The sequence below is a fragment of the Passer montanus genome, unplaced genomic scaffold (assembly GCF_014805655.1).
Source record: "Passer montanus isolate IOZ18808 unplaced genomic scaffold, ASM1480565v1 scaffold142, whole genome shotgun sequence".
Classification (NCBI taxonomy): Eukaryota; Metazoa; Chordata; class Aves; order Passeriformes; family Passeridae; genus Passer; species Passer montanus.
The window spans coordinates 329048-356748 of NW_024361164.1; the positions used below are offsets into that span (position 1 = coordinate 329048).

Consider the following 27701-nt stretch of genomic DNA (forward strand, 5'->3'; position numbering starts at 1 on the left):
CGCCGACGCGCGGGCGTGACGTCACGGGCGGAGCTCCCGCCAGCGGCGGGGAAGGAGGCGGCGCCATGTTGGCTCCCTCAGCGGGCAGCGCCAGGGTCTGAGCGCTGGCCACATCCAGCCGCGCGGCACTGCGGGCTGCGAAGGAAACCCGCTGCAAAAGGGCTGGGGGTGCTGGCTGACAGGCAGCTAGGTGGGCAGCAAGGCCAATGGCACCTGGATTGTCAAAATGTGTGGTCAGCAGGGATCGACCCCCCCTGTGCCAGGCACTGATGAGGCCTCCCCTCAAGTGCTGGGTTCCCTCACTTTAAAAGGATACTGAGGGAGCAGGGAAGGGGCTCAGCCTGGAGCAAAGGAGGCTCAGGGGGCCCTTGTGGCTCTGCACAGCTCCTGACAGGAGGGGACAGCCGGGCTGTGCTCCAGGGAACAGGGACAGGAGCAGAGGGAACGGCCTCAGGCTGGGCCAGGGCAGGCTCAGGGTGGACATCAGGAGGAATTGCTTCACAGAAGGGGTTCTTAATCTTCTGTTTTTAAAGAACAAATGACAAAAAGTATTCGAGAATATTGTTTTTTTTTTTTTTAACAGACAAGCACTGGAAGGAGCTGCTGGAGTCCCCACCCCTGGCGGTGTCCAAGGAACAACTGGATGTGACACTGAGTGCTCTGGGGCTGGGTGACAAGGGGGGATTGCTCACAGCTTGGACCTTCTGGGAGGTGTTCTCCAGAGCCTGCTGAATGAAAGGAACACCGAGACAAGCCAAGTAAAGCAGGAGTGTTTCAATTATATTTTACTCTTCATTAGATTGTTCATTTCAATGTTTGTATTACAAAATTAGCTGCCATGGCCCACAACTGGATGGGACTTCAGGAAAGCTGTCTGCTTACTCAAAAGAGCACAAACTAGTATTTCCTTTCAAAGAACTCTGTGAAACAATAACATATTAATCTTTAAAGCTAAATAGTGCTAAAATTTCACATAATCTACATTAGTTTTGGTTTTAAATAATTTTACCAACCATTATAAAATTAATGTATTTGCATGTATCAGGTTACAGACATTTGCATTTCAATCAGGGTGAAGTATCCCATGCTGGAATAAGGAGTTTAAGCAATTGCTGTTTCAACAGCAGCTAATTCTTATTGCCTCAGAACCAAGTTTCCATGAAGTATTGAACAAGAAAATGCAGGACAATTGTTTCCCCACAAAACGGTTAAAAGTCTATTACAAGCAACAATAAAATGCCTTCTGGACAGGAAGCATTTATAAAATGCAGAGCTCTCCCAGCGAAGTGCTTGCACAGGGCATTCACTTCATTCTTCCCATTTAGATTCAAAACCCTGAAGAGATCACTGAAGAGGATGAACACCCTCTGAAACGTTTTCACTGCCCTGGGGAGATCAGGAACTGCAGGTACTCCACTAGATCTGGCTCCTGGCTGAAGTGAACTGGGCAGCAGCTGCTGAGATCAGGAGAGAAGGGGTTGAGGCAAACTTGAACTGTTAAAAGTACTGAAGGAAAGCTGGCTGAACTCGTTCCTGAAGGAACACTGTGCTGACATCACAGATTCCACACTGTGTTAAGTTTGCAGCATCCAAACACACAAGTAGGAAGTGTCCATGTATTCCATCCCCTTGGTTCTAACCATCTCTGTGTTTTACACGTAAGCCAATCATGCCCACAGGTGACCTAATACTGCTTCAGGCCTTTGTTTGTAAAAAAAAAAAATGAAGATAAAAAAATCTCTACTTCTATTAGAACTTATATTTTACTGGGCTTAAATCCCTGAAGAATCCATACTGTGTATGGAAGGCTCTAAGTGTTGTGCCTTGATGCAAATAAATGCACACAGTAAATGTTTATTGTGCAGTTTGCCTCCCCCTAAGTTTTTCCCCTTTCCCTCACAATAACTAAAACCAAAGTTTAAAACCAAAGTATGAATATGTTACCAGCACGCATGGACAGGTTTACAATCTTCTGTTTTTAAAGAACAAATGACAAAAAGCATTCGAGAATATTGCAAATTTTTTTTTAACAGACAAGTAGCAAAACTTTGTACCACCTGGAACAGAACTGCCGAGACAAAGCTCTCCACACATTTTGCTGTAATACTTAAATAAGTAACACCAATGCAAGACCTTTTCTCTTAATGGTTACTAGTGTTCAAGGAGTCAGAGGGTTATGGAGTTACGTAGGTCTTTGTACCCCGTGAGTTACAGCTCCACAGGCGGCACCGAGACACTTCTCACAGCACAGTCACATGGCTTTCACTTTGATTTGCTTCATCTTCATCTGCTTCTTCTCAAGCTTCTTCTGCTCACGCCGCAGAGCAGCTTCCTGTAGGCAAGGACAGGGATGTGACTCAACACAGGCAATCTCTTCAAGGAACAAGCAGATCCTTTCAGAACCAAACAAAACCCTCCAGCGCGGGGTTCACAGCTCACCCGGACCCTTCACGTGCTTCAGAAAGGAGCAGCAAATAGAAATCAAAGCTGCCACTGCTACTACAGCTCCAGGCAGCCCTGGAGATCTCCTAGGAGGGATCTGCCAGCAGCATGGACCCCTCCTCACCTCCAGCCGCCGCTGCTTCTCGGGATCCTCCTCGTTCATGATTCGCTCCTTCTCCGCGCGCTTCTTCTCCTCCCGGCGGGACTGGGCAGCCTCCTGCCTCTGCACGTGGGTCAGCTTGAGGAAGTTCTCTTCCACCCGAGCCCTGTTCTTGTCAGCTTTTTGTTTACCCTTTGCAGAGAGAAAAGCAAAGGCAGTTTGTACTGATTTCCCCACAAGCAGCATGCAGGGTCTCTGCCAGTCGTAGAGGAACAGAAGGATCCAGTGGATCCCTAAGGAGCCAGTGGGGATGGTTCCAGCTCCACACAGAAGGATCCAGTGGATCCCTAAGGAGCCAGTGGGGATGGTTCCAGCTCCACACAGAAGGATCCAGTGGATCCCTAAGGAGCCAGTGGGGATGGTTCCAGCTCCACACAGAAGGATCCAGTGGATCCCTAAGGAGCCAGTGGGGATGGTTCCAGCTCCACACAGAAGGATCCAGTGGATCCCTAAGGAGCCAGTGGGGATGGTTCCAGCTCCACACAATGTCACAAGACAGAAAACCAGGCACTACTTACTTCTCTGTTCAGCCTGAACTTCTTTGCTTTGTCGATGCAGTAGATAACCATGCTCATCAGAGGCAGCAAAGACTCCATGTCCTTTGGGGAAGTGTTGCCTGAACCAGGCACTGAAACAAAGAGTTCCTTGTTCATTCACACAGACTGGCAGAACTCATCTGCTTGCTGTGAGGCTCTTCCCTTATGGCTCACACTGTTCATGAAATAAAGATGCTCTTATTCTGCTCTGTAGGAAGCTTCATTTAGAGCTATAGGCTTCCATTTTGAAGAGATTTGAAGATCTATTCTTTTCTAGAGCTCTCCCAACAGATCACTTTTATTTCAAACCAGGGTAAACCAACTGAGCCTGTGCAAGTTCAAACTGCAAGGCTTGTGGTTTAAAAACAAACCACCCTGAGAGGAAGTGTGAGCTGAGGTCAGTAACAGCAAGACTGAGTGTCCTGTTACTGTGACAACATGCTACTCAGCCCCCAGTGTATTGCTGCCTTCTGTTTGTCAATCAATGGTCCTGCTAAATGCACTGAAATCACTCATCACACATTATCTTCCACAGGTGACAGATGGTGAGCATGTGACTTACCCAAATAAAGCCACACACTCCCCCAGACACACACAGACAACAGAGCCCTTACCATTAAATGTAAACAAAAGTGTCTTTTTAGTTTCGGGCAGTTTTGTAAGCTGGCCCTCCCTGGAGGAAAGAAACAAGTGTTTGGAAAAAGTGAAGAAAAACACAAAGTAACTAACATTGGTCCAAAAAACCATCAAGAACCAAAGACACTTGGAAAGTACTTGAAAAAAAATAAACATTAAAAGCCTGGCTATAACCCAAAGTTAAGTTTCAAACCAATCAGATTCCCCAAGTGTTTTACCCAAAAGCCTGCAGAGAAAAGGCATGAATGTGAAAACATACAGCACCAGCCCCTCTAAATGTGAAGAGGCCAGGAGAGCACTAAGAAGGCCTGTATGTTTTGAATTACATTCAGCTTCACACACCCCCTTGTTGTTTATACCACTAAAGATCTCTAAATATTTTAGGAGAAAATATTTTCTCAAGAGTTTAAGTATTCACTGCCTAAAATCCCACAGTATTTTAATGTGAAAATCTCAGGCTTACTTTTCACAGATCCTCAACAATTTTAGTACAAGGTATACACATAAGCTTTCTTATAATTAAATCAAACTGTGTCCCTTTTTGTTCATTTATTTATATGCCTGTGAGCACAATACACAGGCATGTGCAAAAACCTACGTGGTAATTCAGATAAGACACATCACCCACCACTTGGCAATTCTGAAGCAGCCCCTGAAAGCACCTCTGGCCTAGGAGGCTCAGGGAAGCAGCAGAGCTGCTGGCTGTGCACTGCTGAGGCACAGCTGACCACCAGCCCCAGGAGAGCTCAGCCTTTGTACCTACTCTTGCATAAGTTTTGGACCGGAGAACTGGTCCGAGAATTGGACAGAGTCGATCTTGTCAGCGTAGTGTGTGAGGAAATGGATCATCTGAAAGAGAAACAGGGCTTAGTTTTTCCCAACACCAATCCAGCTGCAGCCTACCCACTCCATAGGGGCTTGCCAGGTTCCCTGCCCATGGCAGGGGACTAGGACTGGATGATTTTTAAGATCCCTTCCAACCAAAATCGTTCTATGGTTCTATGTATCACTCAGGAAATTGCTGTGCTGAGCTTGCCACAGTGAACTGACAAAGACATGAACTTTCCCCTTTAATTTTTCCTTTAAACTTTTTTAGAACACACAAGCTGTAAATGCCAGGATTACCAAGGAGTATTTGTATTCATTCATTCAGGTTTACCTTAGCGTCCATCATTCCCTCTGTGACCTCTCCCATCTCTGACAAAATAGCCAGTGAATCTGGAAGCCCATATTTTGCACCAGACTTAGGTTTGTCACTGCAGAACTCACTCTGTTTCAAAGAGAACAATGCAAAAGAAAAAGAAACACAAGCCCGTAAGTATCTTATCAGACTGAACTGTTCTGCAATAGAGGGACCTCTAAAAGTACCTGAAAAGAAACAATAAAAAATACACCCATTCACTCATCCTGGCTGGGGACATTTCAAACAAAGTAAAGCACACAGCCACCAACAGTCTTTCAGCTAGTATTTTCCTTCAGAAGTCAGCATTTTAAGGAAGAAGATAACACAATTTTAATACATACATACTTGAGTGTTCAAAGTTGATTAAGGTATTTTGCTTACATTGTTTGATAACAGAACAAAAACTGGCATTCTACCAACCACACATCATGCTATTACTTGAGAGAAAAGATTTTTTTGACATGACTTGTTATTACTGGCTTCTGGGCAAGCTCTGCAATTCTTTTCATGGCTTAAACATATGGAAAGTTTTCATTTCAGATCATGTAAAAACAGATAATTTAAACCTAAATTTTCCACATCATATATCACTAAATAAGTTTACTTCTCAATCCTTGAAGATGTCTTTTGTGCAAAGGAAATGAGGTGAAGTGACACTCATGTTTGGTGACAAAAATCTGCAGCCTCTCCTAAACCAATTAACCCCAAAAGAAAGGTGTAAGCTGCTTTCTCTGCAGGCCTGATGGGGGGAGCACTTCTGATGGTTGATTCCATTAGACTTTTATCTGTAAATGGAAATATCTTTTCCACACAAATTCCAACAGGTCAGTCACAGGTTTTCAGCTGTTCCCAAGAAAACAATGAATATGCAGATTAGATTCTGATATGCTGTTATTTATCAATGTGCATGTACATACCAGGTCCTGCATCTCTTTCTGAAGTCTCACCAGTGCTTTTCTGGTTCCAACAGCAAACACATACGTGTCCATATCTTCATCATTCATTGTCACTTTTATTTGCTGTGAAATAGAACGTTATTAGCCCTGGTCAGATTTCAATGTTTGTCTGATACCTTGATTCCTAAGAACAAGGAAGCAAAGACAGAGCTAAGAAAAAGGTGGTTGATTTAAAGCTTTTCAGTATGTCTTAAAGTAAGGAAGCTTTTTAAGGAGACTGAGCACACTATTCAGTATTGTGTTGTAATAACAGTGACTAGAACAGCAAAGTTGTAAAAATAAATTGCAATTAAATATTTTGATGTGAGTAAATACAATTACAGATGCATGGGAAGAGTATTGAAAGTGCACACAGTCCCTGTTCTTCCAAATGTAACCTCTCTTGGCACTTATGCTCTCTAAGAGCAAGTTGGAAGGCAAAGGGTAACATTAAGAATATAATATCCAGACCAACATATGGATTTAGGCTGTCCTATTCAGTCAGACTGAACAGACAGATGAAAAATCACTAAGTATTTCAGATTGTAAAACCACTTTTTATCAACATGACATCTTGAATCATGACAGACTCACAAAACCACTCGAATGATAAAATCCACAGATAAAGCAACTTCCAGTCATCAGCAGTTTGAATTTCACAGGCAGGAAAGAAATACAAACAATTCTTTGAGGTTGTTTTAATAGTTACTGAACTGGAAGATATGGAACACTACAGAAATCACCTGGAACAATCAAAATCAGCAGAGCAGAACTGAAGGAATGCAACAGTTTGTCAGAGTTAATCCAAAGGGCTGAGTACCCACCACTTGGTCTGATGCTGGCCTCATCATGCGTGCCAGGACATTCAGCAGGTCCTGTCTCTTGAGAAACTGAAAACACAAGGTGGTAAACACAGAAAACAGCTGAGCAGACAACAGTAAAGAACTCCTTCCTAATATCTAACCTGAGTTTTCCCTGTGTGACCAATACAGCTCAAAAGCAGGCCCACTTTCTGCACTGGAGGAGTTTCTCAGGGCTTTGTTCCCTCAAGTCAGAACAAGAACTGTGGGACTGCTCCAGCCTAGGTCCAGGGCTTCGTATTTGTCTTTGCTGTTCTTCCCTGGAATTCCTGCTGGTCCATGTACCCCTCTAAGTGGCAAATGGGCTCTTCAGCCTACAGTTACCTCTGCTCACACTACACCTCTGGTTTTTATACTCTTCCTGCAAGCACTTGCTCTTTGGTGCCAACTTTAAGGGGCAGACTACAGGTCTGTACAGACCTTCAGATGACCAGTTTTTCCTCGTGTGTGTGTACTCAGAACTCTGTGTCTGAATGTGAGCACAACTGCCAAGCTGGGATTCCATGTTGCCCACTAGAACCTGACAACTGGTGACACGTAAACAACACCACAAACTCCCTCATTCTTACCTTTAATTGGACGAGCATTCCTTCACAGCACACCCTTCCAGAGCACCACAAGTTATATATGTGCTCATTTTCTTGATTTAGCTTCCCAGTGCTTGTAGCTTCTTTATTAGTGCCATCATCCCCTGAGGAAAACAGCAGTGAAAGAACCTCAATCTACACTCACAAATTGAGACACCACAGTTCAGCAGAAGGCTTACAGCTCACGATACCACAGTACAGAGAAGGATTCTCTACATCCTAAATGCCAGTCTAAACCCAGCTTTATTCAATACTAAAACCAGATCCTTGTCATTATGGAACTCACCAACGAGAGCAAAGTTACTTTCTAGCAGCTCCCTGTGAGTGTTGAACCAAGCATGAGCCAGGCGGTTGTTTTTGTTCTTCCCAATGATGTAGTTCATGATGTAAGCCAGGAGACCTGTTACCATCAGGATCTCCATGTAGTAACTCTCCCAGCTGTTTTGAAGGTGAGCAGGGACCTGTGTAAGGGAACAGAAGCTGTGATTTACATATTGAACAAGTGGATTTTATACACACAAAAATTTGGGAAACAGAGTAGTGAAGTTCCATCCCCTTGGTGGAGCAATAAGCTCCACCAAGGCAACAGGAGAGAGCTAAACCTACAAAAAGCACTTGGCTTATTGGGGCACAGTAATCATACAGGGAACAACTGATAACAGCATTCCCAAAATACCTGCTTAATAGGAAAAAAGTACTCACTTCCAAGTGAGCCTGGGCTACCACACATCCCTCAGAGTACAGTCCAGCACTTCAATTCACTGAGCATTTGAGCTTGATACCCTGCCCATCACAGCATTATCTGATCATCACGTAACTTCTTTGCAAATCCAAACACCCAATGCCCAGGAACATTCTCAGGATGCCAGCAAGAGCCACGGACTCCATGGACCAGCAGGGAAGCCTTCCTGACCTTGCCACCTCAGAGTCATAAAAGTGCCCAAATGTTAATTTTCACTGCCAAGGTCAGCTATAACACCTAAAAAGAGAACTCAGGGGTAATAGAAAGGCAGACCTTGAGCACCTGATCATTCTGTGAAAAACTATTTTGGGAGGCAAAAAGGTGATGCAGGGTGTGCAGAGAGCTTGGCTTCAAAAACCAACCAAGCTGACAAGTTCCAACCTGACACTTAAGCCACAGACAAGCTAAAAACACACTGGGTTCATTGTTTAGGACCCCAGAGACATTCCTGGCATACTGTCTTAAGAAAATAAGTGATGAAACTCCAAGCAGACACTGGATCAACAGTTATACCTACATTAACTATTGTTATGGGGTCTTTATTTTTGCTATGAGATGCATCTGGTTTCTCTTCATACCCTTCAAACTCCTCATCGTCGTATGGCTCACTCTCGGTGTCACCTTCCTAAAGGATAAAATCACAAACAGCATGAAAATCCAAAGCCCAGCAAGTGAAAGCCAAAAAGAGAAAGAAAGGTGCAGAGACACTATTAGAAAACACTGAGGAAGGAGACAAGGCCTTACCTGTGTGTCTGCATCATCAAAGTCTTCCTGATTTTCATCCTGACCTTCAAGCTCTACAGTGGCTTCTTCTTCATCATCTTCTGTAGTGATGATCCTCTGAGGAGATTCTGTGACTGTATCTTCACTCACATCTTCAAACTCAGCAAAGTCATTATCATCATATTCCATAATGTCATCTCCATCCTCAAATTCATCATACTTTGCCAAAGAAAAGCCCCATGGGATGAACAGGACAGCGATAAAAATATATAAATTCTTCATCTTAACTGGAAAAAAAATCAATCATTGCAAAAAGTCCTTAATTCTTCATTTTAACTGGGAAAAAAAAATCAATCATTGCAAAAAGTCCTTGTCAGTCCTGTTATATCACAGCTCCAGTAACCCCCAACCCACAGTGCACAATGTGAAAACACTGAGTCAGACCAGAGAGAGAAATAAACCCGTGCCTGATCTTGCTATCTTCTCTATAAAGAAAGTGACCACTGGTACAAGAACAAAATAGCTCTGAAGGAGAGGTTCTGGACTCTTGTTTGTGGCAGCAGCAAATTCACATCTGGCCACACTGTTGAGATGGAAAGCAGGGATGTTCTGCTACAAAACTGACCCTCCAACAGCATCTCCCAGCCAGCTCTGCCAGCTCACTTCCAAGACCACATTCTATATCTACAGTTGTTATTAATTAGCAGTTAGGCACAGCTGGAGCATTGAATGTGAAACAGCAGCAGTAAATCTTAAAATGCACTTGGTTCATTTAAACAGCAATGCTCTGATAGCCTCTGCTAGTCCAAAAGTGCTCGTCTGTGAATTTCTAGGCTGCACACTCAAAACTAAGTTCCCACAGTGTCCCCTCATGATTTCTGCATAGAGACAAAGACCTTTTGCTGGAAGTTGTGCCAAAAAAGGAAGAGGACAGATATACTCTCCAGAACAAAGGAGTAAACTGGGGCTTAGGAGCCCAGAGCTCTCCCCACATCAGCCAGAACCCTGCAGAGTTTGTCAGCTCCCCTTGTTTTGCCCTCAGCTTCCTGTCTCTTCTGCTTGAGTTCAAAACAGTCCCAACATCCCCTTCAGACTGGAGCACCTTCTCCAAGGTCCAAAAAAGGCAGCAACAACCCCGCAGCTGCACTTCCAGGCACAGAGGATCAGCTGCATCAGGCTCTGCTGCCAGGCTCATTTTACTCCTCCCGCAACCAGATCCGAGTGGGAACCTGAATGTTAATCAGAGTGTTCCCTCACAAACTTAGAATAGAAATGATTTGTTTCTAAATTTGACCAGCATTCCTCTGAGTGCCTCATGCAGGGAACCCACTGCTATGAATGACAAGGACGACTAAAATAAACACCTTTGTCAAACACTCCTCACTCCAGCAAAAACCCGCGCAGAACACGGGCACAGAACCTTAATCAGGATGGAAAGTTCAGCAAGGCCGAGCCCAGGAATTCGGAACATTGTGTGGGAGCGTCACAATTTTATGTGAATTGAAGCAGGAAAAAAACCCCCAAAATACAATTTCAATAGGACAGAATTTACACGCTGTAAAAAACAACAGGACAACAGAGCCACCTGCTCGACCAAACTCTAACATTTCACATTAAGAACTCCAAAACTATTTGAGCACATCCACCTTCAGAAGACCTGACAATTCCAAACAGCTTAACACAAAATAAACTTCTGCAGCCAATTTGAAGGATACAGTTGAACCACAGGTGGGTGAGAGCTGGGGTCAGCAATGTGTCAGAACGGCTTCCAAATTCAAGCTCCAGGAAGGAGAACATCCTCGGCAGGCCCTGCACGACCCGCTCGCCACCGGCTTTCCCTTGCCGGAGGAACCGATCCATTCTCCCATCTCCACACCGGCTGCCCTGACCCCACTGGCAAGAGAAACTCCTTCCAAAATCCCAAGGCAAGCCCTGCTGCTGCTGCCTGTGCAGGGCATTCACATTCGGTAGATCCCGAGCCCAGACCCGAGCTCGGTGCCACATTTTGGATTAGCGCCCGTCCCCAGCAGGTCGGGCCCTGACCGTGACCCCCGCCCCAAGCGGGGACACCACCCTCGGTGCTCCCAGCTCCTTCCCGGTACACGAGTCAAGGTGAACAAGATCAAAGCAGCGATCTGCCGCCCCGCGGGGCGCAGCACAGGCCGCGCACGCCCGGTGCCCTCCGCGCCGGGCTGCCGCTCCCGGGGACCCTGCCGGTGCGGAGCTCCGCGGAGGGGGCGAGCAGGGGAGGTGGGAGCGGGGTGTCCGGTGCGGCGGGGCCGCGGCAGCGTTACCTGAGTCACGGGCCCGGCGCCCGCCCTCAGCTCCGCTCCGCGCCCGCCGCACCGGCGCGCCTGCGCACTGCGGGCCCCGCCGCATGTGCGGGGGCGTGCGCTACACACGCGTGAGGGGGGGACAGGGGGCGAGCCCAGCCCAGCCCTGCGGGAACCACCCGAGAACCACCGGCAGAGCAGCGCGCTCCCGGTGCCGCCGCTGACCTCACCGTCTCTGGGCTCCGCTCCCGCCGCCCTCACTCCGCGCCGCTTCACCGGCGGGCGCTGCGCCTGCGCCGGGCCGCGCGTCACTGACGCACCGTGCGTGGGCACGTCGGTGCGTGCGTCCCCACCCCCCGGCCCGGTAACCGGGGAAGTGGCGGCGGCGGCGGCTGCGGTGAGTGCGGGGCGCTGAGGGAGCGGGCGGGCGGGGCCGGCCTGGGCACGGCGGCGGAGCCTCCCCCGCCGCCCTGCGGGGCCTATGGCTGGCGGCANCGCGCCCCGGTGCCTGCCGTGCCCTGCGGCGGGCGATCCCGGCGGGCTGGGGTCCCCGTGGAACGCGAGCGGCCGGGCCCCGTGGCGGCCGTGCCCGCGGATCCCGGCGCCGCGGGCGGGCTCCGTGCCCCGCGAGTTCCCTCCCGCAGCGGAGCCGCCGGGGTTTGCCTGTGGGAGCCTCTCCCTGCAGGGCGAGCTGACCGTGCTTTGTGCTTTTGCCAATAAAAAAGTGGTTCGCCTCGTTTTTTGAGCTAGCAGAAGGGGGGGAAAGGTGGATAAGTGCAGTGAGGAAGGGTTCTTACAATCAGATTTTAACTTAGCGGTTTTCAAAGATCCCCACTGTGCTGTGGCAGCAGAAATGGGGTTCCACCTCTCTCCCCTCTGTTGTGCTTTTTGGTCTGCCAGTGCCACGGATCCGCAGGTGTAAAAGCTGCAGGGTGTCAGACAAGAGGGAAAACAGGACTCATGGAGAGCTGAACACAGGGTTTCCCCCAAAATCCACTACTGAGCTTTGCTCTCAGGTTTATTGAGCAAGCCCCAAGCTGGTAAATGTTCAGCACAGGGAATGGCTGCACTATTTACCTTCAGTTTGTTTTGAAGGTGGTTTTTTTTGCCACTGAGTTCTGATCTTGTTGAAGATTCTCAGATTGAGGATTTGTTTAATAAGACTGGCAGCCTTTGGACAGTCAGTTAAATGCACTGGAGAGCAGTGGGTGTCTTGCTCTCTTTGCTGCCTTACAGGTATGGTTTGCTTGACCATGTAAATTACTAAATTATTCAAGAATGGAAACTGTGAATATTATATTAATATATAATAATATCAGTTCAGTCATCATCGTAGAAAATTGAGTTCTGGGCAGACACTGTTATGTGGGGTGTTTAAAATATTGTTTGAAAAACAGAGATGGGGAGCATATAAATATGTGAAATAGAGATTGTGTATATCTGAGGGTGGTTTGAGAGGCAGAGGCAGTTGGATTTTGGCTCACACACGGCCTTGTGCTGCTCTGGGCCCATTTTCTGGAGGTTGCTGGGTTCAGGAGTGAGGCACTGACAGGCCATGAAACGTTTACAGATGGGACAATGTGGGCATGCAAAATATGCACTGAGCTGCCTTTTCAGCTCTTGTTCCTCCTGGTGTTCAAAGTTCTGGCCTTGGGTTTGTTTGTCTTAGACTGCAAACAGCACAGGTAACATCTTAAATGGGTTTCAGTAATCCTTGAGGGACATGACCTGTTCTGGAACACAACCACTTTGTTTTTATTCTTCTTTGGAATTGTGGGTATGTTCATATTTCTGTCAAAAGACCAGAGCCCCATCCTTTTTGGGAAGCAGATTGAACTCTTGTCACTCAGAGTCCCACAAGTGCCTGTGTCATGACTGAAGTGATCAACTAACAAGAACAATCACAACAATTACCCCTAACTGCCCGAATCAGAGCATTAATTTGTCTTTTCTTCTTCTAACAGCTACATCGGGGGCATCATGAATTGGAATAAAGGTGGACCTGGCACGAAGAGAGGCTTTGGCTTTGGTGGCTTTGCCATAACACCTGGCAAGAAGGAGGAGCCCAAGCTGTCTCAGCAGTCCCACAGCGCCTTCGGCACCGCCGGCTCCTCGGCAGCGTTCGCCAAGTCGGGGCCTCCTCAGCTGCCTTCCTTCTACAAAATTGGCTCAAAGAGGGCCAATTTTGATGAGGAGAACGCGTAAGTGCAGCCACTTCTTGTGTTTATGTAGCTCTGGGTTTTAATGGCTTTGTGTTTCTGAGGTTGGGGGAAGTATCTGTGACATTTATATAAATAAATGTTGAATAATATACTTAGGAGACTGTGAGATGCTATGGTAGCCTGCAAAAGATTTCCTCCTCCAGCTTTCCCCTCTTGAGAACATATTTTATTCACTTTGCTCTTCTCAGAGTTGGAGCCAAGTAGGATAAATTTGGGTGTCTTTTGCACAGGGAAACATTGATCTCCACAGTTCTTTACTAACCCTTCTCTTGGCTGCATGAATGCCTAAATAAGATAGAGAAAGTTGGGATTATTCAGCCTGGAGAAGTTTGGGGCTGATCTAATTGTGTCCCTTCCAGTACCTGAAGGGAGCCTACAAGAAAGATGAAGAGAGACTCAATTTTATGATATCTCTTTGCCCTGCCATTGCTTTGAAGTTTTAACATGAAAAATTGTAAATAAATCAATCTCAGCATCTTCTCTTGTCCATGTGGGTACCTTGACTCAACCAGAAACCATGAAAGGCAGCACAGTGCTGTAAGCCATGTGCTGACTGGGCTGTTGTTCCCTTTTTTCAGGTACTTTGAGGATGAAGAGGAAGATTCCAGCAATGTGGAATTGCCCTACATTCCTGCAGAGAATTCCCCCACTCGGCAGCAGTTCCATTCCAAATCAGCAGACTCTGACAGCGATGATGATCCTCTGGAGGCATTCATGGCTGAAGTGGAGGCAAGAGCCAGCTTGGGGAATGTTTATTCATTGCTGTGGCTGTCCCTGTGTGCAGTCAGGGGCAGCAGATGTCACTCAGGGCTTTGGCAGCTGCAAAATGACACTTAACTTTGGGGTTTATGTAGGATGGTGTTAGACCTCAAAAATGGATTTGATAAACAGAGAGTGGATGTGACTTACAATAACTTAACTACTTAACTGCTTTGAGGATGTCAGAACAATGCAACATAGAGCTCTGCTTGTTTCTGAATATCAGACTAAGGTTTTCTGTGTTTTTCACTACCTAAATGGAAATTGTTTGTATTTATGATGAGCTGATTTTTAACAGTTCTGTTATTAGTTGGATTCAGGAGGAATATGGGGAATTTATTTTTCAATAACACTGTCACAAGCTTAGAGTAGTGTATAAATTCAAAGGTACTAGTAGGAGAATTTATTTACCATAATCAGATACAGAACAAGACAAAGATTAGTCCAATAAGTGTTGTCTCTGTGACATAATGGTTTAATTATTCAGGAACATTTTTCCCTTCCATGTTTTACCACCTTGGTCTTTTTAACATGTGACAACTTTATGACCTGCCAGGATCAAGCTGCTCGAGACATGAAGAGACTTGAAGATAAAGACAAAGAAAAAAAGAACGTTAAGTAAGTTCTCTTTTATCATTCCCATGCCTTGTGTGGTGCTCAGAGAATTCCTGTGCATTTTGTTGATGATGGTTTCTCATTAGGCAATGTAGTATATACCTAATAAGCATCAATAACTTGTGATGAGATGCTGTAGGTAACCATTTGTGCTGTAAAAATAGGATAATAGGGAAGAATCCATGGCAGCATCCCATGGCAGGCTGCAACAATGCTGAGAGTTATTCCATGCCAGAAACCTTTCTAGGTCACAGAAATCGGGGCAACACGTTGTGCTCTGCCACTTTCCAGATCAGCCTGGATGGTTTTTCTGCTTCCCACACCCTTGGAGAGATCAGAATGGTTTAGCTTAAAATTGCATTTATGTGAGCAGAATAAGTCAGTGCTGCTGTACCTGGACTACTGGAGGCTCTTCTAAACTTGGGCTAGGTTTTAGCCATTAAAGCTGATAGATTAGGTAGCACATGGTGATGGGGGTACTACATTTGGAGTTTAAAACAGTTTAAATTTGTGCAGCTTATCTATTTGTTTTGAGTAAGGAAAAGAATTCTGCTGTTGATTCTTGATAGAAATGTCAGATGTATTGGTAGAAGTTACATTGCACGGGGTTGATCAGATTATACATGGTCCTGACACAGAGCACCGGATCCAAATCACCACCTGGGCAAGTTCTGAACTGGATTTGCACTTCCTGGCTCATATTCCTCTTCAGTTATGGGACTTCTGTAGCCTCAAGAGCTTAGACCAGGATGATCTTTGATGTGGCTTCTGCTGGGAAGATGGAATCCTAATCTTTCAGTCTCAGTACTAGAAGTAAAGAGAAGTCTTTGCAGGGTCACTGCTATGGTTGGCACCAGATGTGAAAACTCCATGGGTTGGGAATATAAATGTTGCCAAGTTGATAGTGTTGTGTCTTCCACAAAACCTGGAGCTCAGCACTAATCAAATGAAACTATTGAGCTGAGTCTGTGGAACACTTGCAGGGAAGTTTTTCTCCGCTTGTTTTTCCAGGGGTATTCGAGATGACATTGAAGAGGAAGATGACCAAGTGAGTTCCTATGCAGTCTTTCTATCTTCTTTTTTGTTGTTTTGTATTTTTTAACTTTCCCTCTCCAACCACCTAACTGCTAGGGACAAACAAAATTCCAGTGTCGTGTGCAGTATCCGGACAATTCAGCAGGAAGCTGTAGTGGTTACCCTGCTGTCTCTACCCTTCCAGGTGTTTTAAGAAGAATATTAGACAATTGCATTCACTGAAGAATATTTCTTTTAGTCAGTTTGAACTTTGCTGTAGAGATTGTTCAGTGCCTGAGGATCTTACACACTGCCATTAGCACCATCAGCTCCAGAGGACACCAGGGAGAGGCTGTGGAGGCTCCTTGCAGTGAAATGTGGGGTCTGATCAGGGCAAGAATCAGGCTTTTTGATCCCTGTTTTCAGAGGAGCTCCAGTTCTCATTGAGCTTTATAAGTATCACTGTAGCAGAAATAATAAAGAGGAAAAACTGTATTTCAAAATGTACCTTCCTACTGAGTTGTAGTTACTAACACTTGTGTTACTTGCATTAATGCAGAGCTTGGCAGGGTTGTCTGGCCTTGAAGGCCTCTGCTTCCAGTGTGGTGGGTGTAATTGTGCCAGAGTTTGAGCAGAGGTGACTTCATGCCTGGGGGCAGCTGTTGTTCAAGTGTGTTGTGGGCATAGCTCTGTGACTGAGGAATAATTGGCCAGGAAAATGGAAAAGCCAGATGAGCAGATTTGTAATTGAGCCTTGCTTTACAAATCTGATCTTAAATATTTGCTTCAAGTCAAGCAAGACTGGTGTTTTCTCTATGAGAAAGCCTCACACTGGTGTGCCAGTGAAAATCTGAGAGACACAAACATCTTTGTGAGCTGTGAGGATGGCATGTGGCAGGGTGACAGTGTCTTAACTCGGGCTTGTCTTGAAGGACTCTTCTGAAATACTTTCTTTCACATTTGTTGTTGACTCTCTCAATGAAAAATAGATATCTCTTAATTTCCTGAACTCTAGTTAGGGGAAGTAAAGCAACTATCTTTGGCATAGCATGTTTAAAAAAATCAATATCATTTGCTTAGTTACAATGTGTTTTCTGGTTAGAAACCTACAGTGTTTTGTTCTTTGTGCTCTGTTCATGTGGAAATAAGAATAGATCCTTCTGTTAAACAACAAAACTTGGTAGAAGGAGTTGTTGAGCAGACACAAGAGAAGTTTGGCTTTTAGGAGCATTTTGTGGTGTAGCTGACCCTGGAGTTGTTTTCTTCATTTGTACTTCTTGTCCTTCAGGACGTATCTGTTGGTGTTTATTAGAAGAATCAGTTCTAGTGAAAGTAGTTACCTTTTTCCTCAGTGGTGGCTGTGAAAGCAAGCAGCCACTTAGCACATACATCCCTTCAACCAGCAGAAGTGCTTTTGCATCCTATGGTGTGTGAGTTTGCTGCTCTGTTTTGCTGCAGGAAGCATATTTTCGCTACATGGCAGAGAACCCCACTGCTGGAGTGGTGCAGGAGGAGGAAGAGGATAACCTGGAGTATGACAGTGACGGGAATCCGATTGCACCATCCAAAAAAATCATTGATCCTCTTCCACCTATTGACCATTCAGAGGTAGGAGGCACTTCTCTTCTGTTCTGTTCTGTTTGAGGCATTCCAGAAAGCAGGAGCTGAGGAGGCTCCTGTAATATTGCAGTGCTTTCTTAGGTAAGTCATACTAAATTTCCTTGAAATGGCTTCATTTAAGCAAATGTTCTGGCAGACAATTAAGAACTTCAGAAAAAAAAAAGGAATCTTGAGTCTGGACTAACTGAGTAATGAATTAATTACATTGCAGATTGAATATCCACCATTTGAGAAAAATTTCTATGATGAGCACGAGGAGATCACCAGCCTGACCCCGCAGCAGGTGGTGGAGTTACGGCACAAGCTGAACCTCCGGGTAAGTGGACACAAAACTGCCCTCCCAGCAGCTTTTATCTCCCTCGCAGCATTGGGCTATCTTAGTTCAAATGAAGATTTTCACTGGGAACTCCAGCTTTTCAATCCAGTCCTGTCAGACACCTGCAGTGACGTTGATTTCTTGCAAGTCTCCTATGGATTTGTGAAAGTGGGCAGTGATGAATGCTACGTGGGCTAAAGACCTCCAGAGCTAGGAGTTAAAACTGGAAATAGATGCAGAAATTAGTTCTTTGCCATTTTTGACATATTACTGGGGTGACCTTCTGTGAAGGGAATTATTTGGGGTAGATCACCAGTTAGACACAAGGAGGTAAAAACAATGTTTAGTAGCTCATGTTGATTGACATATAATTAAATGTTTATACCTGAAGGTCTTATTTACACAACACATCTGGAATTTTCACCAGTTAAATTTAATGTCCACTCAGAAAGTATAATTCTTTTCCAGATTTTCCAGAGGCAGAGAGACCTTTTTTTTTTTTTAAACAGATTGCTCTTTGTTTTTGTCTCACTGTTCATGAACAAAGATCTTTTTCTCTTTCCAAGGTCTCCGGGGCTGCTCCTCCAAGGCCTGGCAGTAGTTTTGCTCATTTTGGGTTTGATGAGCAACTTATGCATCAGATTAGGAAATCTGAGTATACCCAACCCACTCCAATACAATGTCAGGTAAGTGTTGTTACTTCTCAAACCTGTAAAGAGAACTAAAGCAACACATGCAAAGCTCCCTCATCCACATGAGGAGAAGATAAATACAATTCTAGTTGCCTGCAGAGTGGGTTTTTCTAGAAAAATGGCTTTGGTATTTTTTAAATAGAAGTTTGCCCACTTTTTTTCTTGTTGAATGACCACTGTAAATATATCCATATTCCTCTTACATTGTTTGTTTTTTTTTTTGGTGAGTGAAGAACATTCAAGTGATGTCTCTTGCCTAGAGAAATGTATGAGAAGTTCATGGTTTTTTGTCTTGGCCTTTCCTCTCTACCCAAGTTTTCCTGTACTGTCCAGCACAAGGATGTGCAAGACTGGGCATAATGTGGGCTTAGAACCTCCTTCTTTTTAGGGTGTTCCAGTGGCACTAAGTGGCAGAGACATGATTGGGATAGCCAAGACTGGAAGTGGGAAAACAGCCGCCTTCATCTGGCCAATGCTGATCCACATCATGGATCAGAAGGAGCTTGAACCAGGGGATGGTCCCATTGCAGTGATTGTCTGCCCAACCAGGGAGCTCTGCCAGCAGGTAGGTGTGTAGCATTCCTCTATGTACCAGCCAGTCTGCTTGGAGAAGAAGGCAAAGCTCTTGGCAGAAATTATCAGATAACCTCAGGAAAGTATTTGAAAAAACTACTTTGTGCATGAGTAACCTGGGTCCAGCTCACAGCTCTGTCTTACCATTGTTGCCTTAAAGAATCGTGACAAACTTAAAATTTTATATTTTTGCACCGTGCTCCTATATTATTTTTAGGATGCTGTGCATGCATTGTGACAAATTGTATGTGCAGAAGGATAGAGCCTGCAGGTTAAATTAATATTGGATGCCCAAGTAGGTTTGCCAAGTTACTGGAAATTATCCACATGTGTTGAAGTATTCACCCCTGAGGAGTTTGGAATTGTTCCATTAAGACAGTAGCTGAGGAGTGCATTTCGGGCTCCGTGCTCATTTCCAGGGTGGGTGTGTTGCCTCAGAGCTGTCTGACGTGAGCTGTGCTGTGTCTGTGTCACTCCCTCAGATCCACTCCGAGTGCAAGCGCTTTGGCAAGGCCTACAACCTGCGCTCCGTGGCCGTGTACGGAGGAGGCAGCATGTGGGAGCAAGCCAAGGCCCTGCAGGAGGGGGCAGAGATCGTGGTCTGCACACCAGTGAGTACCTGTGGCCACCAAAACCAGGGGTTTGCACTGCTCAGCTCAAAAAAGTTGTAAGAATCTGTTCCTATGACACTTAATTCTAGACTGAAGCCTTGAGATGTTTTCTGCTGTAAGTCAGGATGGTGGTTGTATATATTAACATGTTTTTAAAGGTGCTTTAAAAAGCTGGAGTTTTTTCTTACTAGGGTCGTCTGATTGATCATGTGAAGAAGAAAGCTACAAACCTGCAGAGAGTCACTTACCTTGTGTTTGATGAAGCTGACAGAATGTTTGATATGGGGTTTGGTGAGTACTGAATCAAAGTCATTATTTTGGAAAGCAGTAGTGCCCAGTCCCAGCTTAGGAGGGTCTGTAAAATTAAATAGTGAGTGAGAAGCACTCATTCTTTCTGTGATTACATGTTAAATAAAGCAATGAATTTGCATTTTGACTTAGTTTTTCTGAACAATGAGCTTACAGGGTTGATTAGAGCATTTCTTCTCCTTTGCAGAGTACCAGGTCAGATCAATCGCAAGCCACGTACGTCCTGACAGACAGAGTGAGTAAACAGTGAGTCTGGAGCAGGGCTTGGATTTCCAGTTCTGGACACAGCCTCACCAGGAGACTTGTGCCAAAGTCCACTGGTGTTATTCTCAGCGTGGGCTGTTGGGAGGGAGCAGTTGTGACATGTGGGCATTCAACTCATCTCTCTGTAATCCCTCCACCGACTGCACCCAGAGCAAAGATGATTAGCTGAATTCATGTTCATATGCCTTGAAATTCAGTGTTCTGAGCTGCCATGAGAGAAAGTTCACAGCCCTGTAGTATCAATATTTCAGATGCTATGAATTGTGTTTCCATTTCATGGTATTCTAACAGTGGCTGGTAATTTCTATTAGAACCCATAAAACCTCAGCTTCAGTTCAGTGACATCAGGAATCCAGGTCTTCCTTCACAACATCTGTGCAGTGTTTTTACAGTTCTGAAAGGAAGTTTCTACTTCGAGGAGTTTGAAGCCTGTTTCTCTTGCAGCCCTCCTGTTCAGTGCCACGTTCCGTAAGAAGATTGAGAAGTTGGCTCGGGATATTCTGATCGACCCAATTCGGGTTGTGCAGGGAGACATTGGAGAGGTAACTCCATCATACTTGTGAGACACTCAGAGCAGGGAGTTGTTCTGTTTCTGTTCTCTGAAGTTTAAGTTAAACTGCAGGAATCATAATTTATAGTTAGTTTTAAATAATTTGTGCTTAGCAAAAATAGAAAGTTTTAGAAATAGTGGGTTTCTATTTTTATTTGTTGACCTTTCCACCAACAAATATTCCTGTAGTGTTGGGAGGTTTCATCAAGGAGTAGAACATTAATGTGGTGGTTTATTTTTGTTATTAGGCTGAATCAATGGTTGTATCTTTCAGTTTTATCTCAAAAGCATAAACAAAGCCATTGCAACTTCTGCAGTGAAGAATTTGAAAGTTAAAATCTCTGTCCTATAGTTTACATGGGAATGTTGATGTTGGACTTGCTTGACAGTGACAGCTGAACTGTCAGCAGGCTGGGATCTGGTAGGAAGCTGATGAAGTGGGCAGATATAAACTCTGCTAATGATATATTGAAACTTCACAAATTTCACAAGATGTCTTCAGAACATCCTTCTTTCAACCAGTTCTCTGCATTTTTTTTTTACATCAGATCCCTTTATAACAAAAGAAATGACTGCCTGAAGTCCCTTCTTTCTGGGAAAAAATTTCCTTGATTTTGCTTAAGGAAAGCACCAGCATTCACAGCTCAATCACAGGGCCTCTATTCATTGATCTAAACTATTACTATGTAATGGGAGTATCATCCTTGAATATAATATTAAAATGTGTAAAAATGAAATCTTTCAGAGAAAACTTGCAGGTAGTGCTGTAAGCTGCACTCTATTAACTGTGATGCAGAGTGTGTGGGAGCTCTGTGTATTGCTCCCACCTTCCTGACTCCGAGGACATTTGTCCCCTTAGGCAAATGAAGATGTCACTCAGATTGTGGAGATTTTCCCCTCGGGGCCCAGCAAGTGGAACTGGCTGACGCGGCGCCTGGTGGAGTTCACGTCCTCCGGCAGCGTCCTCCTCTTCGTCACCAAGAAAGCCAACGCAGAGGAGCTGGCCAATAACCTCAAGCAGGAGGATCATAACCTGGGGCTGCTCCATGGGGACATGGACCAGAGCGAGAGGAACAAAGTCATTTCGGAATTTAAGAAAAAGGGCATCCCCATCCTGGTAGCTACTGATGTGGCAGGTACGTGACCTTCTGGAAAGCAGCTCAGACAAGCTGTGGGTATAGCAGAAAGGCAAGCGTGGTTCAGTGGAAGGCAACCAGGTTGGATTCTGCACCTGCAGGACACTGTGCTCCAGGTGCTTTTCAGAACAGAGGAATATCCTGAGCTGGAAGGGATGCATGGAACCCAACTCCTGGCCCTGCACAGACACCCCCAAGAGTCTCACTGTGTGCCTGTGCAGTACATGGCATTGGCAAGGGGGGTTATTATTAGTCTCTTTTAATGATACCTAAATTACAGCCTGACATTTTTTAATATACAGAAGGAAAAGCTGTGTCTTAAGGAAGTGGTTGCTCTTCATTCATCAGCTGACATTCCTTTTGCCTGCAGGACCAGAGCAGGGTACCAGAGGAATTGCTCTGAGTTAATTGGGGGTAATGACACTTCCCACCACGTTGCTCTTTCTTGCAGCTCGAGGGTTGGATATCCCTTCCATCAAGACTGTCATCAACTACGACGTGGCTCGGGACATAGACACGCACACGCACCGCATCGGCCGCACCGGCCGCGCCGGGGAGAAGGGGGTGGCCTACACTCTGCTGACCCCCAAGGACAGCAACTTCGCTGGTGACCTCGTCAGAAACCTGGAGGGTGCCAACCAGCACGTCTCCAAAGAGCTGCTGGATTTGGCAATGCAGGTATGAACCAGCAAAAGTGGAGGTGAGGAAGTGTCGCTCCAGATTCGGCGCAAAATCAGGCAGCTCGTGTTGCTGGCTCCATCACGTGTTTGCAGTGACCTTTTGGGGATCTGTCCTGATTTAAAGTAGGTTTCCTAGTGGTTTCAATGGCCTTTGAAAGAATCCATGAAGATTTTGTAACACAGTATATGATCTATTTTGGGGCCAGGCACTGCCTAGGAAATTAGGAGCTGTAATTTGCTGATGCCAGCAGAGCATTCCAGTGTCTCATTACAGTCAGATTTATAGCAGGCACCTGGGGGATGCAGCTTAGTTGAAAGCTAAACTAGAAAACAATTACAGGGACGTTCCCTCTGTGAAAGGATTGTTGCTTGATCATTCCACCTGCTTGGCAGTGCTCTCTGGCAGGTTTGCTATATATAGGTGTGACAGGTAGCTGCTGCAATTCTGCTTGTGCCACTGAACTTATCAACTCTTTAATTTCTTGTCTTTTGCTGCTTGTATAGCTGCAAGAGAGCCCAGGACTTTTTGGCAACTCCCAGATTCAGAGATGGATTAGTAGGCCTGTGGACACATTAGCAAGTAGCTTGGACAGCAGCTGCCAAAAGTAAATACTTTTTGTGACAAAGGCAGCATTTTCAGAAGGGACAGAATTAATGAGGCAGAGCTCCCCTAACTGCCTTGAGAGGAGCATGTAGGAAGCCAATTGACTTATTCATATTTGGAGGGATTGTAGGGCATAAAAAGAGGTGCAGCCAGCTATTATTTAACCACCTGGAAACAGCAGGTCTGGTTGGGCTGACAGTCCCTGGTCACTGCTTGGAACAGAAAGTTTTGCTGACAGACCCTCATTTCTCCTTAGCCAAGCACTGGGCTAAATCAGTGAAACCAAAGTATGAGCAAGAGCAGAGCTCCCAAGTGATGGCATTGGAAATTGTGTTTATTCCTGGGTTTATTAGAATGCAAACCCCCAAAACCTTAACCTGAATGAGAGTTGAAGGTGTAAAATTAGTTTTCATAGAAAGCATTTGTAACTCAAAGCATCAGACCCACATGACAGAACTGCTTACAGCAGCTGTGTGGTTAAATGGAAAACAGTATTTGCATTTGTCTTTTGAAATGCTCAGTGTGCCTTTTTTCTCAGCCTCATTACATGCATTTGTGAAGCTTTTTATTCCCTGTGTTGAGAAACACTTGTCCTTCTCTTACAGAATCCGTGGTTCCGGAAATCCCGTTTTAAAGGAGGGAAGGGCAAGAAGCTGAATATTGGTGGTGGTGGCTTGGGATACCGTGAACGCCCCGGGCTGGGCTCAGAAAATACTGTAAGTAGAGATGCTGAAGGGGTTGTTCACAGATTCTTGGACCTTTTTCACTTAGTATTGATTACTCTTTAATTTAAAAATTGGTACTGGATTACAGTGTCTGCTTTAGAAGTTTCTCATAGCTCAGCATCTTTCAGAGTTAGGATCATATATCTCAAGTGAAAGTCTCCTGTGCTCTTCTTCTCTTGTTAAGAGCTGCTTTTTTTTTTGGAGCTAGAATGATCCAGAAGGTTTGGAGATTCCTCATAAAATAGGCTGTAAAATAGATGCTGATAAATTACTTCAAAATTTCCAGCCATTTCCAGTCTGATTCTTGGCATTAAAAAAAAAAACAGTGGAGCAAACTGTTCCACTGCTCAGGGCTCTTCAGAAGTCTGTCACCCTTAGTGGATGTACTTCCTGAGTGCAGGGACAGGACAGATGTGAGCAGTGGTTGAACTGAGTGTGTCTGTGTGAGATAAACCTCTGCTGTTGCCCTTTGTGTTTTTGCACAGGACCGTGGAAACAACAACAGTGTGATGAGCAACTATGAGGCCTACAAGCCATCCACAGGGGCCATGGGGGACAGGCTGACAGCAATGAAAGCAGCTTTCCAGGTTGGTTCCATGCTGGGACTCCTTTTCTCCCCTGAAAGTGCAGCAGCCCTGGTATTTCAGGGAAGTTGAGGGTGGTGGTTGTGGCTGTGTCACTTGGAGCACACTCAGCATGGCAGTCCCGAATGGTGGAATTAGGTGCAGGCTGGACTGAACACATTTGCATAAATTTGCCAAACTTAATTTGTTTTCTGCTGCCTCTTTGCTCCTTTCTCTTTCTGGATTCTGCACCTGGGCTTGATTCTGTGGAGGTTTCTTTGCAGCAGTAGTGTAATTGCAATCAAAAGGGGAAACAGAAGCTCTTTCTCTTCAGTGTAAAAATTAACCCCACAATGTAAGAATTCCCTTATTGGTGTTGTCTGGTAGGAGGTGCCTCTGTGTCCATAAGCACAGGAGGAATGTAATCACTCCAAGACTGACTTTTTCTAGGAATTCTGTTGCCCCAAAATCCAAGGTGGTCTTGTAAACACACGAAGACTCCGTGTTCTGTGGGGCAGCACAGAGCCAAACCTGCTCTCTCTTGTCTCTCCTGCAGTCCCAGTACAAGAGTCACTTTGTTGCTGCAAGTTTAAATAACCAAAAGACTGGGAGCTCTGCTGCTGGTGCCAGTGGCTGGACCAGCGCCGGGAGCCTGAACTCCGTCCCGACGAGTTCAGCGCAGCAAAACGCCGCCAGTGCCGAGAGCCCCATGGCAGCCACCGCGGCGGCGAAGGGAGTGCCCGGCTTCACCAGCACGGGCAGCCTGAGCAGCGTCCCCTCCTTCCCCAGCCCCGGAGCACAGGGCTTCAACAGCGCCAATGCCAGCACCAACAGCCGGGAGGGCGGCGGCACTGTCAGGGAGCGGTACAACGACAGCCGGAACAGTCGGCACGGAGAGGCCCCGCGGCGCGCCGAGGGCGGTGGTGGCCGAGGGGAGGGTGGTGGTGGCCGAGGGGAGGGTGGTGGTGGCGGCCGAGGGGAGGGCAGCAGTGGTGGCCGAGGAGAGGGCGGTGGTGGCCGAGGGGACGGCGGCGGTAGTGGCCGCTTCAGCGAGGGCCAGCGCTTCAACGATGGCCAACGTTTCAACGATGGCCAACGCTTTAATTTTGCTGTGCGTTTCAGTGATGGTCAACGCTTCAATGATGGCCAACGTTTCAACGATGGCCAGCGCTTCAGTGATGGCCAACGCTTCAGCGAGGGCCAACGCTTCAACGATGGCCAGCGCTTCAACGATGGCCAACGCTTCAGCGAGGGCCAACGCTTCAACGATGGCCAGCGCTTCAACGATGGCCAACGCTTCAGCGAGGGCCAACGCTTCAACGATGGCCAGCGCTTCAACGATGGCCAACGCTTCAGCGAGGGCCAACGCTTCAACGATGGCCAGCGCTTCAACGATGGCCAACGCTTCAGCGAGGGCCAACGCTTCAACGATGGCCAGCGCTTCAACGATGGCCAACGCTTCAGCGAGGGCCAACGCTTCAACGATGGCCAGCGCTTCAACGATGGCCAACGCTTCAGCGAGGGCCAACGCTTCAACGATGGCCAGCGCTTCAACGATGGCCAACGCTTCAGCGAGGGCCAACGCTTCAACGATGGCCAGCGCTTCAACGATGGCCAACGCTTCAGCGAGGGCCAACGCTTCAACGATGGCCCAACGATGGCCAACGCTTCAGCGATGGCCAACGCTATGATGGCCAACGTTTCAACGAGGGCCAACGCTACAACGAGGGCCAGCGCCACAGCGAAGGCGGTGGCCGGCACAGTGACCCCTCCCGGCACGGCGACGTCCATCGCCACGGCGAGGGCCGGCACTTCACCGACGTGCCGGGCGGCAACCGCAACAACAGTGACAGCAGGAACAGCACCGAGGGGAGGAACAGCGAGAGCAGGAATGGAGAGAACAGGAAGGAGGCCAACAGCCGGGACAACAAGACAGATGGTTTTGCTGTCCCAGAGCCCCCAAAACGGAAGAAGAGCCGGTGGGACAGTTAAAGGCTGGGGGTTCACAGCCTGGAATCTCTGCAGGTAGTGGTGTTGTTTTCCAGAGGATTTCTTGGGGTTTCTGGTAACTGGTTGTTGAGCAGCTGGGGCAGGAGAAGGAAACCATGAGAACCCCCATGCAAGTTCATCTGCGGACAGATTCATGCACACAACACTTAGCGAAAGAAATCATTTTGATAAAGCTCCCTGGGTTCTGCTTTGAAACTTTCAGTGCTCGAGTGACTCTGCTGGATTTAAACAGATCTTCTTGACAAAGAGAAGCTGTTCCACATCCTTGGAACGTTAAGAAACTGTTGTCCATAGAAGTATAAATTAGTCTTTTCTTAACCAGCGTTCACATTTACAAACCAGTCCAGTCCACCTAGAGATGCTCAGGACCTGCCTGTTAGACATTAATCTTGCAGCAGTTTGGTCAGTATGGTGAGTTCTTCCTCCATCTCCTTTTCACATATTCTCCCCAAATAATTTGGTCTCCAGGTTCCCCGTTTCCTCTCTCCCCATCAACTAAGAATGTATCAATTTGCTTTGCTGAAGGTGGGGCAGAGCAAGTTGATTTCATTTTTTGGTTGTTTTTGTTTTTTGGGTTTTTTTTAATTTTGCTGTGTGTGGAGCTGTTCAAGGGATCCTTCTCCATCCCAGCAAACCACAAATTCACTTGTAGTGTAGGTTGGACTCCCTGGCTTGTTTGTGGTCAGTACTTTAATTCCAATCCCTTTGCCCAGATATTTTTTTTAAGAACCTTCTGTTTTCGAAGATCCTTCATTCTGGTGGAAGCCTGCATAGCAAACCTGTGTCTCTGCTGTGCCTATGCACCCTCTGTTCTGAGAGGGTTGAGTGCTTTCTTCAAATTAAAAACAAAAAAGGGAAGACAATGTAGATAGACCACAACAATCAGAGGCTGGAGCCCCCCAGTAAGTGTGGCTAAAGGAAGAACATTCAGAAATTCAGGGATCTGTTGCTCAGAAGCCTTTAGGGAGAACTCAGAAAACAATTAGTGAGAAGAAACAGCTCAAATCTGGCCTTGTTTTGGACACATGTAGTAAATCTGTAAAATCTTACTTGCCCATTTTTAACTCATTGTGTGTATTCCCATTTTTTTAACTTCTTTTTTTTTTTTTTTTGCCACAAGGTAGGGAAGAACTTTTCAGTTGGGACATGTCAGCACCCACCGCTGGCTCGTTTCCACTGGAAGATGTACCAGAAGCTGTCAGGGTTTTGTGACATTGTGATGTTTTCTTTATCAGCTGTGCATTTACTTTCTGCTTGCTCTAGTAAATGTTTTATTACTGGTACAAAAACATGCAGCATGTGCTTTTTATTCTCCTCTTCCTTTGGCTGCCCTGATGTGCGAATGGAGAACTGACAGTCTG

The 27701-nt window shown here is 46.1% G+C and overlaps 2 protein-coding genes and 1 long non-coding RNA gene across 8 annotated transcripts; 2 read left to right on the top strand and 1 right to left on the bottom strand.

The window, feature by feature from the left end:
* Nucleotides 1-34: 34 nt before the first annotated feature.
* Nucleotides 35-783, top strand: LOC120498205. The gene is made up of 2 exons (XR_005626647.1): nucleotides 35-190; nucleotides 584-783. It is a non-coding gene; the product is annotated as an uncharacterized LOC120498205 (long non-coding RNA).
* On the bottom strand, nucleotides 771-11426 carry CCDC47 (coiled-coil domain containing 47). Of its 3 annotated transcripts, none has more exons than XM_039700656.1 (13): nucleotides 11099-11296; nucleotides 8826-9091; nucleotides 8599-8706; nucleotides 7626-7800; nucleotides 7322-7443; nucleotides 6717-6782; nucleotides 5875-5976; nucleotides 4934-5044; nucleotides 4538-4623; nucleotides 3753-3811; nucleotides 3121-3230; nucleotides 2567-2734; nucleotides 771-2332 (listed from the first exon to the last, which is right to left on the bottom strand). In XM_039700656.1, the coding sequence occupies exons 1-13, from the start codon at nucleotides 11181-11183 to the stop codon at nucleotides 2252-2254; spliced, it is 1539 nt and encodes a 512-aa protein (XP_039556590.1). In that variant the 5' UTR covers nucleotides 11184-11296; the 3' UTR covers nucleotides 771-2251. The 3 variants fall into 3 exon arrangements, with proteins under 3 accessions (XP_039556590.1, XP_039556592.1, XP_039556591.1); XM_039700658.1 differs by lacking the exon at nucleotides 11099-11296 and adding an exon at nucleotides 11308-11426 and having other exon boundaries at nucleotides 2171-2332; XM_039700657.1 differs by lacking the exon at nucleotides 11099-11296 and adding an exon at nucleotides 11303-11378 and having other exon boundaries at nucleotides 2171-2332.
* Nucleotides 11354-27629, top strand: DDX42 (DEAD-box helicase 42). 4 transcript variants are annotated; one of them, XM_039700653.1, is made up of 20 exons: nucleotides 11356-11474; nucleotides 13042-13278; nucleotides 13878-14028; nucleotides 14615-14676; nucleotides 15685-15721; nucleotides 17146-17295; nucleotides 17519-17623; nucleotides 18190-18309; nucleotides 18704-18880; nucleotides 19371-19499; nucleotides 19691-19790; nucleotides 19996-20043; nucleotides 20517-20614; nucleotides 21482-21758; nucleotides 22210-22436; nucleotides 23648-23758; nucleotides 24253-24354; nucleotides 24887-25417; nucleotides 25508-25577; nucleotides 26018-27629. In XM_039700653.1, the coding sequence occupies exons 2-20, from the start codon at nucleotides 13058-13060 to the stop codon at nucleotides 26320-26322; spliced, it is 3021 nt and encodes a 1006-aa protein (XP_039556587.1). In that variant the 5' UTR covers nucleotides 11356-11474; nucleotides 13042-13057; the 3' UTR covers nucleotides 26323-27629. The 4 variants fall into 4 exon arrangements, with proteins under 4 accessions (XP_039556589.1, XP_039556585.1, XP_039556587.1 ...); XM_039700655.1 differs by having other exon boundaries at nucleotides 11354-11474; nucleotides 24887-25940; nucleotides 25985-27629; XM_039700651.1 differs by having other exon boundaries at nucleotides 11354-11474; nucleotides 25508-27629.
* The last annotated feature ends 72 nt before the right edge of the window (nucleotides 27630-27701 follow it).

What these genes read in the sequence shown, in the direction of transcription:
- DDX42 (XM_039700655.1), top strand. Translation starts at nt 13,058, where the DNA reads ATGAATTGGAATAAAGGTGGACCTGGCACGAAGAGAGGCTTTGGCTTT. An exon ending in AATTTTGATGAGGAGAACGC is followed by an intron (nt 13,279 to 13,877) that starts GTAAGTGCAGCC and finishes CCCTTTTTTCAG; the next exon opens with GTACTTTGAGGATGAAGAGG. An exon ending in CCACTCCAATACAATGTCAG is followed by an intron (nt 18,310 to 18,703) that starts GTAAGTGTTGTT and finishes CCTTCTTTTTAG; the next exon opens with GGTGTTCCAGTGGCACTAAG.
- CCDC47 (XM_039700656.1), bottom strand. Translation starts at nt 11,183, where the DNA reads ATGCGGCGGGGCCCGCAGTGCGCAGGCGCGCCGGTGCGGCGGGCGCGG. An exon ending in ACCCCATAACAATAGTTAAT is followed by an intron (nt 7,801 to 8,598) that starts GTAGGTATAACT and finishes TCCCTTACACAG; the next exon opens with GTCCCTGCTCACCTTCAAAA. An exon ending in GAATGCTCGTCCAATTAAAG is followed by an intron (nt 6,783 to 7,321) that starts GTAAGAATGAGG and finishes TTGTGTTTTCAG; the next exon opens with TTTCTCAAGAGACAGGACCT.